At 52.9% G+C, this 13,762-nt stretch overlaps 1 protein-coding gene across 1 annotated transcript in view; it reads right to left on the reverse strand.

Annotated features, from left to right (window-relative positions):
• Positions 1–13,762, reverse strand: part of ANTXR1 (ANTXR cell adhesion molecule 1) — a 56,856-nt gene that overhangs the window by 29,379 nt on the left and 13,715 nt on the right. The window contains 10 exon segments of the mRNA XM_066337086.1: positions 1,316–1,411; positions 2,727–2,771; positions 2,773–2,806; positions 3,510–3,541; positions 3,543–3,580; positions 5,892–5,937; positions 5,939–5,968; positions 5,970–5,990; positions 7,932–7,997; positions 12,783–12,863. Coding sequence (XP_066193183.1) covers positions 1,316–1,411; positions 2,727–2,771; positions 2,773–2,806; positions 3,510–3,541; positions 3,543–3,580; positions 5,892–5,937; positions 5,939–5,968; positions 5,970–5,990; positions 7,932–7,997; positions 12,783–12,863 — 489 coding nt within the window.

Consider the following 13,762-nt stretch of genomic DNA (forward strand, 5'->3'; position numbering starts at 1 on the left):
CAGCTCCTCTGGGACATGTGCCATCCAGTTTAGACAAGAACTCTGAGCAACCTACCACATTGATAATCCTTTGGCTGATTTGGAACCAATTTGTTGTTGTTGTTGTTGTTCTGAAAGTCCAAATAAATGGGTTTTTTTTTCCACTCTGGTTTCCATCTCAGGACAAAGGTGCCAAAGCACTCTGAAGAGAAGTGTTTTATCCTCATTTTCAGCCAGGGACAGAAATAGACCAACTGAGATTTTTCCTGCAAGGGTTTCCATCCTTGTCCTGGGTCACACATCTCAGCACAGGGACTCATCCCCCAGCGAGTGGCTGCTGCAGTGGGTGGCTCTGAGCTCTCTGCTCTGCACTGCGGGTCTGGGACAGCACGGTGCAAATTTACAGCACTGCCTCTGTGATTCAAAATGAGGAATAATGGTGGTGACCCAGAAACTGGGGCCAGTTTGGGCAGCCCCAAAAACATCTTCTGAAATTCTAGACACAGCCAGTCACAAACTGAGGCTCCTGCTGACATTTGTGTGTCCCCAGTTCTCGTTCTGTATTTGCAGCATGAGCAGGGCCCCGAAGCAGGGCAGAGCTCCCTGCACTGTGGCTTCCCAGCAGGAAAGCTCTTTCCCTGCCCCGCTGCTCACGGGAGAGGCAGGGCTCAGAGGGATGCTCAGGGGTGACAGCTCTGTGCACTCACAGCACAGTCACCACAGACCAGAGCCCAGCTCGAGATTTGGGGTTTCCTCCTCCTCTCCTCATCCCTCTCTGCCCTTTCCAAGCACTAACCCTGTGACTGGGCTGAATTCCTGAGGCCCTGGAGGCAGGACAGTGTCCAGAGAAGCTCAGTCACACTCCCACTGTCACTGCCACATCCCAAGGGCTTTTCAGACACGGTGATCCAGGAAACACAGTTCATCCTACAAAACCCTGGGCACCTGGAAATGTCCCTTGCTTGGACCTGGGGCAGAACAGGGCTCCAGGGTGGGTTTATGAGCCCTGCCTTTCCCCAGGAACCCTCCATGGAATGCTTGGCACCACCTTTAGAAACCAAGAGCAGGCATGGCAAAGAATAAACACATTTCTGCAAACTCCTTCCCATCTTGTGACCCAAACACGGGACTGAAAGGACACAGGGTTGAGTGCTGTGCCATGGGTCCAGGTCCACGGTGGGCAGATCAAACAGAAGCCCAAAGCAGAGCCCAGCAGTGCAGGAATACTGGCCCATTCTGGGATCTGCCCTGTGGCACAAACTCTGCCCTCCTTCCCCCTGATTTCTGACTGCTGGGCAGCACTGAGAAGCTGCTTTGTGATGAGGGAGTCACTTACCACGGTGCAGCAGAGGGGCCAGAACCACCAGAGCAGAGCCAGGGCCAGCAGGAGGAAGAGGATGAGCAGGGCGATGGCCAGGATGGTCCCGTCCGACTGCAGGAGAGCAGAGAGCAGGTGACCCCTGTGACACACAGCTGCACTCCCCCAGACCCCCGTGTCCCCAGGGTCCTTCAGCATGGTCAGCAAGTGTCACACTCCACTTTCAGACCAGGTGCAGCTTTCCTCTCTCCTCACACCTCCCCAGGAGCTCAGGGCTGAGACCTCTTGTTCACTTCACAGCTTCTGCATCAGTTTTCTGACCCTCACAGTTACATGAAGCACTTAATTCAGATTAAAGCTAATGTGACATTCCTCAGAATACTGAGGTGGAGGCTTGAAGAAGGAGCTGAAGAAGAGCTCCCAGCACAGTTGTGGAATCATGGGCTGGTTTGGCTTGGAGGGGACCCATCCAGTCCCACCCCTGCCATGGGCCAGGATTATCCCAGGGTGCTCCAAGCCCTGTCCATGAACCCTGCCAGGGATGGGGCAGCCACAATACTGCCAATATTTCACTGCAGTTTGAGCAGTTTCCTTGCAGCTCTTCCCTCCTGCAGTACAGTGACAGTGACATTGCTGTTAGAGCTGGCTGCAAACAGAAAAACTTGCAGTGACCTCCAGGAGCCCGTGACCCAGCTCCTCTCAGCTGTGCTGGCTCAGGGCAGGTCTGCCAGGAGCTTCCCAGGGGATGTGAGCATCCAGCCAAGGACACACAGGGAGTTTCCCATCGCTGACTGTCCTCTCCAGCCGGGACACTTCTCCCAGTAAAGCCCATTTGCAGCTCTCAGTATTGATCAGCTCTGGGCAGCTCAGCTCAGCTGCCGAGCCCCAAGGCTGCATCTCTTCTTGCTGCTCACATTAACCCACACCTGGTGTCCCGGTGTCCCTGAGCTGTCCCTGTCCCTGTCCCCCGGGATCCTGCTGTCCCCAGAGCAGCAAGGCCTGACCTAAAACCCCTCTGAGATGTTCCTGCTGCAAGGGCCAGGGATTTAAACCCCCCCAGCCAATGTCAAGGCCACGGTGCCCCAGAACTGACTGAGGACACATCCAGGGACAGAGTGACCTGGTGCCTGCCTGGATCCCTGCAACTCAAGGGCCAGATGACCTCCCGTCATTCCAGAAGGCAGAGTAATGGAAGAACAACCAGGCTGAGAGCATTTCCAGACTGTCTGCTGGTGCAGAGACAATTTCTGGAGAGCTTGGAGCAAGACAACCTGACCTTGGACACTTGGAAGCAAGCGGAGCTAATCCACACGGGAGAGAATTCAACCAAGGCACGTCTGGAAATGGAACTTGGGCCCCAACACACAGCACAGCAAAGCTCCTTGCAGAAGACAGCACCCACAGGAGCATCTCAGGGGTGAAAACTTACACAGTGCGTGCTGGAGATGATGACAGAGCTGGAGATGAAGCTCAGGACCGTCGTTCATACTGACTTGAAGAGCTGCTTCCCTGGAAAGATCCCAAGAAACGAGTCGGGCAGCTCATGGCCAGCACTCTGATACCCTCCCGTGCCCCGGGCTGGGGCTCAGAAAAGCCCCTTGCACAGGTAATTCCCACTGCAGGCGCCCTGTGCTGGGAGCACAGCTCCACGGGACACCAGGGAATGGCAGCTTGGGATCCAGACAGAGCCAGAGAGCACAGGGAGGAGACCCAGAGCCACCCCTCCACGGGCAGAGGGAACACAGGGAATGCAGGGAATAATGGCAGGGAATGCAGGGAATATGCAGGGAATAATACAGGGAATGCAGGGAATAATACAGGAATGCGGGAATAATACAGGGAATGCAGTGGAATGCAGGGAATGCAGGAATAATACAGGAATGCAGGGAATGCAGGGAATAGAGGGGGGGGGGCAACACAGGGAGTACAGGGAATGCAGGGAATAATACCGGGAATGCAGGGAATGCAGGGAATACAGGGAATACGGGACTAGAGGGAGTAATACAGGGAATGCAGGGAATAAGAGGAATATACAGGGAATACAGGGAAATCGGAAATAATACAGGGAATACACTGAATACAGGGAATAGAGGGAATTCAGGGAGCACAGGAATAGAGGGAATTCAGGGGAATACAGGGATAATACACTGAATACACTGATATACACTGAATACAAGGATCCAGGGAATAGAGGGAATCCAGTAATACCTACATGCCAACTTCCCTCAGCACAGGGGCTGGGCAACAGCAGGTAGGTGTCCTCCACCACGAAAGGCTTCTCATCTGTGGAACAGAAATAATAGGATTTAGTGCCAGATCAGTCATATAGGCCTTAAAGAGCAGCTTAAATATTGGCTTTTCCTTCCTCTGGATACCTCAGTGGGATGGGGGATGGCTCAAAGGTTGGAGCCACAAGGGAGCTGAAGGTGTGGAGCTCACTGGAGGTCAGCACCTGAATCACCCTGTGCAGGAGCAGTTGGAACAGAGATGGGCCAAGTTAAGGAAGGTTGTAAATTATGGAAAATTTAATAATTTAAAAATTTTAAATAGAAGCATCTGAACCTCAGTTAAAACACTGCAGGTTTTAAAAGTGAGTGAGAGGAACTACCAACAGGCCACTGCCTGAGAAGCAGGAACACTGACTGATATCCCTGCTCTGGAGACTCCAGTCTGAGCTTTGTGCCACCCCTGGGGAGCAGGAGGGGGATGCTGAGGACTGGGGAGCAGGAGGGGATGCTGAGGACCAGAGAGGGGGATGCTGAGGGACTGGGGACAGGAGGGGGATGCTGAGGACCAGAGAGGGGGATGCTGAGGACCTGTTTTCCAGCTGGCTGGATGTGCTGTGGTGGCAGTCTGCTCCCACAGCGCTGTTCTCACCCTGATTTATGACGAGACCATTAACTCCCATCAGTTGCTGACCCTGTCTCAGTGCACACACGCCAAGAAAATGAAGATCAGCGCCTTGTTTTCTCCTTTGCTAACTCTGGCAGCCGAGGCCAAAAGCTTCTCCGTGCCAGCATTCACTAAAACAAAAGCTGCTTCATCTTACAGGGCCTTTTGCTTAGATTGGGTTTTTGTTTCTTTCTCTCCCTTCCCACTCCCAGGTCCCAGCAGTCTGAGCCTCTCGAGAAGGTTGGTCAGCCCGGGGAGCTCCTGGTGCCCAGGCTGGAGAGTTTTTGGGATAATGTTTGTGTTTCACCACAAAAACGAGTGACTCTTCCCCTCTGCTCTGAACAAAAGAGCATCCCTTCGGTTTGCATAACCCCAGCCCAGCCTGGCTCTTGCCTGGAAAAAAGCTGCACAGGGGAAGCCAGAAGGACAACCCTTCTGCTGCAGGACACATCTCTGTGCCCCAGCGCAGCAGAGATGGGCTCCCAGCCCCACACCCCGAGCCAGAGGCTGGTTCTGGGCTTTGGCCAACATCCAGAGCCAGATGTGCACACCTGGAGGGCAGCAGCCCCAGCCCAGCTCTGCTGTGCTGCCTGCTCCCTACCAACCTTTCATCTCTCCACTCAGCTTTAAACTGCTTAGTTCAGAGCTCAGCCTCTGTGCCCAGGTTACTCTCTGCTGGCTGCTGCCCGATCTGGGCAGGCTCAGACGTTTTAGCACCACAGAGCAGTCATAATCACTGCAGTGGGTAATGACTTTTAACTCTGTGCAGGCTGAACCCAATCCTCCCGGTGTTCCTGCAGGAACATGCTGCTGACATGCCTCTGATTACAGCCCTGCTCAGCCAAACCGTGATCATGTGTCTACAGATGTTCCTTTTTTATTTTTTTTTTAATCCCATAGCTATGAACATTATGAGTCCACGCTCTCTTCAGCTGCCACTTTTCCCTGCCAATAATCCCAATAAACCCCCATTAGCTCATGCCTTGAACCTCAGCACGTCCCAGCCGTGCTCACTGCATCTCATCTGGGAAAACTGAAGGGTCCAGGACTGTTGGCTTAGTGTATCTTTAAAAACACCTCCGCTCTGATACCATCGTAGGTGGAGAGGCTTGAAGCAAACAAAGAGCTGAGCTTTCCCAACCTCCAGGAGGTTTCCATAAAAGCCTGGCTCAGGTCTCCTGGGGGCAGTCTGAGGCTGGGAGCAGCAGGCTGCAGGCTCTGGGATGTCCCCAGAGCAGCTCAGCCTCAGCAGAGCTCTGCCACTCCCCACCTGAGACCCCTGAGAGCCGCTGAGCTCCTCCTCAGGAGGGGCTGACGGCAGGATTTGGCTCTGTGCCCTTTTCCTGCCGTTGCCACAGCTTCCAAGAGACACCCCGGAGAGGTGCTGGGGCAGCGCAGGGCGCTGAGCCCACTCCTCACCCCGCAGCACTCAGGACACCAGAATCCCTCAGCTCAGGAAACTCATCCTCGTTTCCACAGCCCTCCTCGGGCACAGGCAAGACCCCTGCAGGTTCAGAAGGCTCAGGGGCAGCGCTGGGACCAGCTGAGCTTCGAGCACCACCAGCAACCTGCCTCTGCCCCAATAACCGCTTCTGCACCCTGAGCGTTTCAAACTGCTCCTCTCATCCCACCACCAGTGTGCTGGAGGCCAAAGCCCCTCGGTGCAGAGGCAGGGAGGGGACAGAGAAGCCCAGGGACTTACTGAGGGTGACGGTGTCGTTGATCCTGAAGCTGCAGAGGACCCTGTCCCACGTTGCGCGCGTGGCGAAAGCCGTTTCCCCCTCACCACCACCTGGAAGGACTCTGCCAAGACAGGGTTATTGATGCACTGGAACTCGAGCAATGGTCACATCTAGATCTTTTTTCAACCACCAAAATTGGCACTTTCACAATTCAGTTTTAAAACCCGTTAGAAAGGCGACTCCCACACTCTCCCCTGTCCAATTTCAACTTGAATTTTTTAGAAGCAGGGAACGATTGACCACTTGACCTGGCCTGCAGTGGGAACATGCAGCTTCAAGGACCCTGAGCTTTTCCCTCTCCGAGTGTCTGCTTTAAATGGCAGAAAGTTTTGAGTGAAAAAGGAAAAAAAAAAAAAAACCCAAAAAACCCAAAAAAAAAACCAAAAACAAACCAAACCAAAACAAACAAAAAAAACCACACCAAAAAACCCCCCAAAAAAAACCCCCCAAAAACCCCCCAAAAAACCCCAAAAACCCACAACAAAACACACAAAAAAACCACAAAAAAACCCCACAAAAAACCCAAAAAAACCCAAAACAAAACAAATCTTGTAGTGACAGGTAATTTTGAGAATTTTAGTGTCCCTTTCCCAGGTCACTGTGAAGGAAGCAGCCCCCACATCTCCTGGGACTCTCAGGGGGAGGCACTCACTCATCCCCACTGCATTTGGCTGGGAATGGGATTTGGACACGGAATTGTCCAAGCCAACCAGGAGTAACCTCATCAGTGCATCAGGGACACACCAGCCCAGGTTTAAAACCAACAAGGAACCTGGTTTTTGCAGGTTCAGCTCCTTCCCCTTGCATTTTACAGCCCCCACCTTCTCCCACCTCCCCGAGGAGCTGCACACTGTCAAGAAGAGCAGATTTGCTCTGGGATCTGGGCTCCCGTCCAGGTCCCATTTCCAGCCAAGCCCAAATCCTGCCAGCACGTCCAGGGAAGCTGCTCCAGGCTCCCTGTGTGCAGGGGGACAGCTTTTGGGGGAGCACAAGAGCTCTGTTCTAGGGAATATTCACAGAATCACAGAGAAATCACAGAAAAATCACAGCAATCTCAGGCTCTGGGGGATGAGGGTTGGAGTTCAGTCAAAGAACAGAAATCAGAGGTTTCAGCAGCACCCAGTGTCCCCTGCATGGCCAAACCACCCAGGAGCTGCCATTTCAGGTGATGCCACTGCTGAAATCCATCCTGCAGCGCCCTGGACAAGGCAGCAGCACCAGAGTGGCCTCAGGGAACACTGAGCCCTCAGGCTGGCCCCTCACAAACAAAAAAAAACAGAAAAAAACCTGATATCATCCTTTGAGGATGGGCACAGCCCCATGAGAACTGGAGGTGTCACAGCAGGAGCTGCAAACTCTGACTGAAGGACTCGAATGCACATCATTTGTGTAATTAATGACTTTTATCAGTCTCAAAGCCCCAAGTGATTCAGCCACCTGCAGCCCAGGCAAGGAGCTGTTTGAGACCCTGAACTGAGGACACTGATGGCATCTTCCAGGGGTCACTCCTCTGGTGGGGTCCTGGCCAAATCCTGATGCAAACCGTTTTTAAAACCCCTCTGAGCTGCTCTGCTGGGCACAGCTGCTCCTGCCACCGGCCTCCACCACGGCACAGCGCTGTGGAGGGGGGAAAAATCAAGCACTTAGAAAGGCTTAAAGAGCCTACAAAGGATGATTTTAACCATCTTCTGCCCAAGGCTGTAAGCATCCTTTGTTTCTCACTTGAATGAGTATATAAACTATCTTTTTAAGAGCAGTGAGAACAGGCTGGTGGACCAAAGAACATTTATGCAACACTCCTGAATTCAGGCCTTTCTTCCGTGAGAAAACCCCTTTGCCATCACTTGGCAGAACAGGACACCAGCAAACCACCCTAAGGTGAAAAAGAATTCACCCTCCAAAAAGGCAAAGTATTAGCCCCCGGTATTAGCGAATCTTGCACTCTGCACGCAATTAGGGATGAGCGACAGTCCCATAAGAGCCGTGGTCCCCTCCACAGCTTACCCCCTGCACAGTATTCTGGAGGGGTCTGCTGCCAGGATTTCTATACACGACTTCTTCAAGATCTAAAAGACACAAAGGGAAGAGCCTCAGCTTGTCCCCACAGGAGCAGAGATGGGGAAAGTGAGTGTCACAGCTCTGACAGAAGCACTGAGCTCAGCAGAGCACTGGGCGTTGGTGGCACATCACAGCTCCCGGCTCTGCGCTCTGTCCCCAGGTGTCACTGTCCCCCTGGCTGGGAGGGGACAGGTGCCAGGCTCTCCCCTGTCCCTGGTTTGTGCCCGGGATTCTGCAGCCCAGATCCATCCCCTGCAGCCCCCAGGGGCTGTGGGACACCAGCACTGTCCTCCCCATGCGCCACCCCTCCCTCTCCAGGGTCACTCTGGACACAAAACCCCAAATGGAGCATCACAAGTTAAGCTGAACTGTTCAGCTTGGCACTGAGACCTCCCAGAAATACTGACAGAGCCACTTCTCAAGGGGCTGGGGCTTCTGCTTGTCACCTGATTTATGCCTGAGGACATCCCCAAAGCTGCTCTGGAGCTGCAGACACACTCCTGCTCCCTCTGAGGTGGGTTTGAGCGGGGCAGAGGCTCTGGAGGACTGACCCTGGCACAACACTGCAGTGATTTACACAGCCACAGCCTGGGGCTGGACACTCTATTCCCTGGTGGTTCCCAGGTGCCCAGGTTGTTCCCTGCCCTGCAGAGCAGCCCCAGCTCCTCCTGCACACCCAGAGCTGAGCCTGGGGACTTCAGCCCCTGCATGAGGCAACACTGACCCAAATCCAGCCAAGCAAATGTCAGCCAAGCAGCACTTGGTGACTCAAATCCAACACCAAAACTATTTTCCCGACTTTAATTAAACATCTGTAAGGGAAGAACAGCGACCAACACAATCAACCCTGTAAGAAAAAGATAACTTTTTTGAGTTTTTTTTCCCCTCCACGGTCACAGTTCCCTGCCTCACACACCTAAGTGCAAAAGCCACTCACAGAACCAGGCTTTGTTCTTAAAATCCTTGACCCAGAAGTTTGAGTTACTCAGAAAGCAGAAAGTACCAGGGGAGTGCAGGAGGCAGGATGGGCTGAGCTGGTGGCAGCTGAGGAGAGAGAAGATGTGCAGGAACAAGGTTTTACAGGAACTGTCAAGTGGAAAAAAAGAGAGAGTCAACAGCGGAGAACAGAAGTGAGAAGCAGCAGAAGAATTAAAAACAGACTGAATAACTTCTTACAGAGAAGGTAAAACACAATCAGCACTTTTTTTAACGAAGCAAAACCCGGTTAAATTTGAGATTAATGACTTCTAGTGAGATTAATGACCCACTCAGCTCTTTGCAAACCCTCCTGCTGCAGGGCAGCTCAGAGGGGAAGAGCAGGTGTCTCAGTTACATGATGCAGATCTCCCAGTCCAGTCAAACCCCTTTACATGACCATAAAAACCTGGCCTTAAACACTTTTACAGCGCCAACTGCACTATTTATTTTGATTAGATTAAGTTTCCATGCTCCAAAAGCCCACGCCCTCACTTAAAGTGAACATCAGGCAGAATTATTGCAAAGGGCAGAACTGCTGCAAAAAAAAAATTCTCTTCTTCATTAAAGATTTCCTCACTCAAAAAGGATTCGATGTCTTCATTGCAGAAGATTTCATGGGCTGTGCCTTTCCTTGTGGGCCCAGGGAAGGGTGGTGATGCCATCCCCTGATAACTTTCCCTTTCTGCCAGGTGAGCCACCAGGAGGTCACTGGGCCCTTCTGGATCCCAGGGGAAAGGGGAGTGGAATTCTGCAGCTGCTGGAAGCTTTCCCTGGATGTTGTGCTCACCACCAGCACACAGCCAGGTCCCTGCAGCACGGCTCCTGCACGTTCCTCGGACGTTCCCTCTGCCAAAGGTGGGAATTCTGATGAGCCAAGAGGAGGCTGAGGTGTAACAGAGGGCTCCTGCCTAATTAGTGTTAGTGGAAGTGGCCTGATGGCCGGTGCTCATTAGCAAGCTCTGCTCAATTACTGAATGTGAAGTCCATTGCCAATTACAAACCAGCCATTTATTTCTTGTTTCCTGACCAAAGACATCCACATGAGCTAAGTAAGAGAAATATGCTAAAGTCCCTCTAAAGTGCATTTGGGGAAGAAAGGAGTCGAAAGCTAATTATTCACCATTATAATTAACAAAGAGCTGAGTCAGGGGAGGATCAGCTGACAAACATGTTCCATGTCCATTATGGAATTTGCATTTGCCTGGAATTAACTTCCTCCCATCGCTGTCCCTGCTCCAGGGGATCTGCAGGGACTCATGTGCCCCTGGAGCCTGGGCACACAAAGCCCCACCAGGTTCCTCCCAGTGATGCTCACCTCGAGTTCTCCCCAAATCCCCCACCCTGCACACGTCCAAGCTCTGCAGTTTGCCCCAGGGAACGTTTGTGGGACACAAGAATTCAGTGTACATTCCTGAAGCTGAATTTCAGGTTTTTTTCTAAAGGCTTGCTTCATCTGCTTTAAATCCACACTGTTATGATCCGCAGAAATTTGTCATGGCAAAGGCAAATTTAATAAAATAATTCAGTTCCTTCCCCTCGTTTCCCAGCCCACAGCAATCAGTCAAATCTGCTGCTGCTCCAGAATGTTCCCTCCTGACAAACTCAAGCCCCTCAGCCATTAACAGGGGGGAGCTGGAGTTTGAGCAGCGGCTTTTGCATGATGAGGAAGAAAAATAAATTGGTTTGCTTAATAAAAAAATTGCCACCTGAACTGATGGGAGAAAAAGGCTCCCAGGGCACTGAACACCCCCAGCTCCCACTTGAGGAGTGGTTTTAGGCTTTATGACCCCAGTGTGGGATTGGATTTTCCTCTCGGGTTCCAGGGTTTGGAGGAGACAATCCCCTGGACTGCAAACCCCCAGGCTCCCACAGCAAAGGCAGGGCTCAGGAACCCTCCAGCCCCACCTTTGCTCAGCTGGGGCCAGCCCTGAGCCCCACCTGCATCCAGGGGGAGTCCCAAAACCAGCTCTGCCCCACAGAGGGGCAGGAAGGACTCCCAGGGGACAGCTCCCAGCAAATCCCTGCAGATCCACATGAAAACTCAGGTATTCACATCCCCAAAATCCATTCTAACACCCATCTCCCCAGAGCTGCCCCTGTGACCCTCCTTCCATGGGGCTGAGCAGCCTGGATGTGCCAACCCTCACCCAGGAACTGAGGGAATTTTCCAGACCCCAGGGCCCTTTCCCCACTGACATTCCCTGGGAAACATCCCACAGGGAACTGGGATCTTTCCTTTCCCCCACTGACATTCCCTGGGAAACATCCCACAGGGAACTGGGATCTTTCCTTTCCCCACTGACATCCCACAGGAAACATCCCACAGGGAACTGGGATCTTTCCTTTCCCCACTGACATCCCCTAGGATACATCCCACAGGGAACTGGGATCTTTCCTTTCCCCACTGACATTCCCTGGGAAACATCCCACAGGGAACTGGGATCTTTCCTTTCCCCAGTGACATCCCACAGGAAACTGGGATCTTCCTTTCCCCACTGACCATCCCTGGGAAACATCCACAGGGAACTGGGATCTTTCCTTTCCCCACTGACATCCCCTGGGAAACATCCCACAGGGAACTGGGATCTTTCCTTTCCCCACTGACATCCCACAGGAAACATCCCACAGGGAACTGGGACTTTCCTTTCCTTTCCCCACTGACATCCCACAGGGAACTGGGATCTTTCCTTTCCCCACTGACATCCCACAGGAAACATCCCACAGGGAACTGGGATCTTTCCTTTCCCCACTGACATCCCACAGGAAACTGGGATCTTTCCTTTCCCCACTGACATCCCACAGGGAACTGGGATCTTTCCTTTCCCCCACTGACATCCCCTGGGAAACATCCCACAGGGAACTGGGATCTTTCCCCATTACCATCCCCTGGGAAACATCCCACAGATGCTCCATCTGCTCCAGCACAGGGCTGCTTTTGGCCAGGATGAAGAAAAGCAGGGAAGAGGGAGCAGATTTTCCAGCTAGAGCAGGTTGGTTGTTGTTCTCTGGAGTGTTTAATGTCCTCCTTGTCGTTCTTCTCACGCACAAACCACTTCCCTCCCGCCAGGCTCCTGCATGACCCTCTCCAGTGCTCAGGTCACAGATTCAGCTGCATTTCCCTGTGCCCCTCCTTCCCAAGCTGGGAAATCTTGCAGCACTCGGCTGGAGCAGCTCTTGGAGAGCTGCCTGGAGGCTGAGACCTTCCCCCTGTGCCCAGCATCACTGGGAGGGGTTAAAAACAGCCGCCAAGGGAATTCAGGGCTGGGGAACAAACTCTGGCTTTGGTTTGCTGCTTTCTCAAATGCCACACGACACAGGATTGTCCACGAGAAGTGAGGCAGCAGATCCCTGCTCGGACAGTGCCAGGAAAACCAACCACCCAGGGCTTTATCCCAGGGCCATGGGAGAGCCCCAGGGGCAGCTGAGCCTTTGCTGGGTTCTGCTGGGATCGCTGTGTCCAGAGAGGGTGTAACCACCGTGAGCACTGAGACCTGAGCCCCTCAGGGGTGTCCCTGCCCAGGGACACTGCGCCTTCCCCCAGGGCTGTGTCACCTGCTGCCTGCACCCAGAGGAGACCCCCATCCTCTGCAGGCAGGGGAAGGACCTGGATCAGCCACGGGAGCTCTCAGATGCTGCACCAATCCTGCAGGAAATGCCAGAACAGGCAAACCCAGGGACTTATTGATAAACTCCACCTTGAAGCAGCATTTAATGCAAACCAAGGTTGAATTATTATTATTTTTTTTTTAGCAGGATTGGTTCAAGGAGCCCCGGATCCGTGCAGGGAGTGCAAACAGTGGGGTGAAAATACTCACAGAGTCGATGATGCCCTGCAGGGCCTCAAAGCCATCGTTGACTGGGAAGACGTGGTCCTTGCTGTCAGCAATCCTGGCCAGCTGCCCCAGAGGGAGAGGAGCCCGGCAGAAATGCAAAAGAACGAGATCAATTAGCCAGCAGGCAGCAAACTGAGACTGCTCCAGATGAATAAAACCCTCAAACACTCCACTGCTCCCTCTGGGTTGTGGCTTGTGGAGCAGTGAAATGTTTCTCTTGTTAGCCTCATTGACTTTCTAAAGCTCTGTATCAGGGATAAAGAAAAGACTTGGAGACAAGACAGAAGGTGGTTTTCACTGGTTCTCCTAGTCTGGGGGCTGATGATCTTTAAGGCAAAGATTAAACCCAAAAAAGGTTGGACTCCATGATCATGGAGGTCTTTTCCAACCTTGACCCTTTTAATACACAATTCTCCCAAATCACATCCCACCCGGAGATAGAGACAAAATTCACCTGTCCTGTCAGCACAGGGCTCTGACTGGGCCAATGCTCACCCATCAGAGAGACAAAAGAGGGAAGAGGGAGATACAGGAGACATTTTTCTGAGTGGAGACTGAAAGGTCTCAGAGGAGCATCCAGAAAGCTCTGTGATGTGGTGGGGAGCTCAGGGCAGCCAGGACATCACCTGCAGAGAGCTGCCTGCAGGTGCCAGGAGCACGCCAAGGGTTAAGGCAGAGCTCTAAGCAGTAATGAGCTCTCCATGCAGCTGCTGGAGCTCACTCCGGGTTTGTTCCAGTAAATGTCCCCTGGCAGAGGTACCAGCAGCCTCTCTGCAGCTTCCTGGAGGCAGCAGAGCAGCCAGAAATTCCTCCCAAAGCCCAGGGGCTGCCCCAGGCCAGCTCTCTGAGCCCTGCCCTGCATCCAGAGGACCCTGGGGCAGCTCTGCCCTGCTGCTCCAGGAGGCAGGGAGCAGCTCATTGCTGCTGGAAAAAAAAAATCTGCATGTTGACAGCTCCCTCAG

Source organism: Sylvia atricapilla, chromosome 28 (genome assembly GCF_009819655.1).
Source record: "Sylvia atricapilla isolate bSylAtr1 chromosome 28, bSylAtr1.pri, whole genome shotgun sequence".
Classification (NCBI taxonomy): Eukaryota; Metazoa; Chordata; class Aves; order Passeriformes; family Sylviidae; genus Sylvia; species Sylvia atricapilla.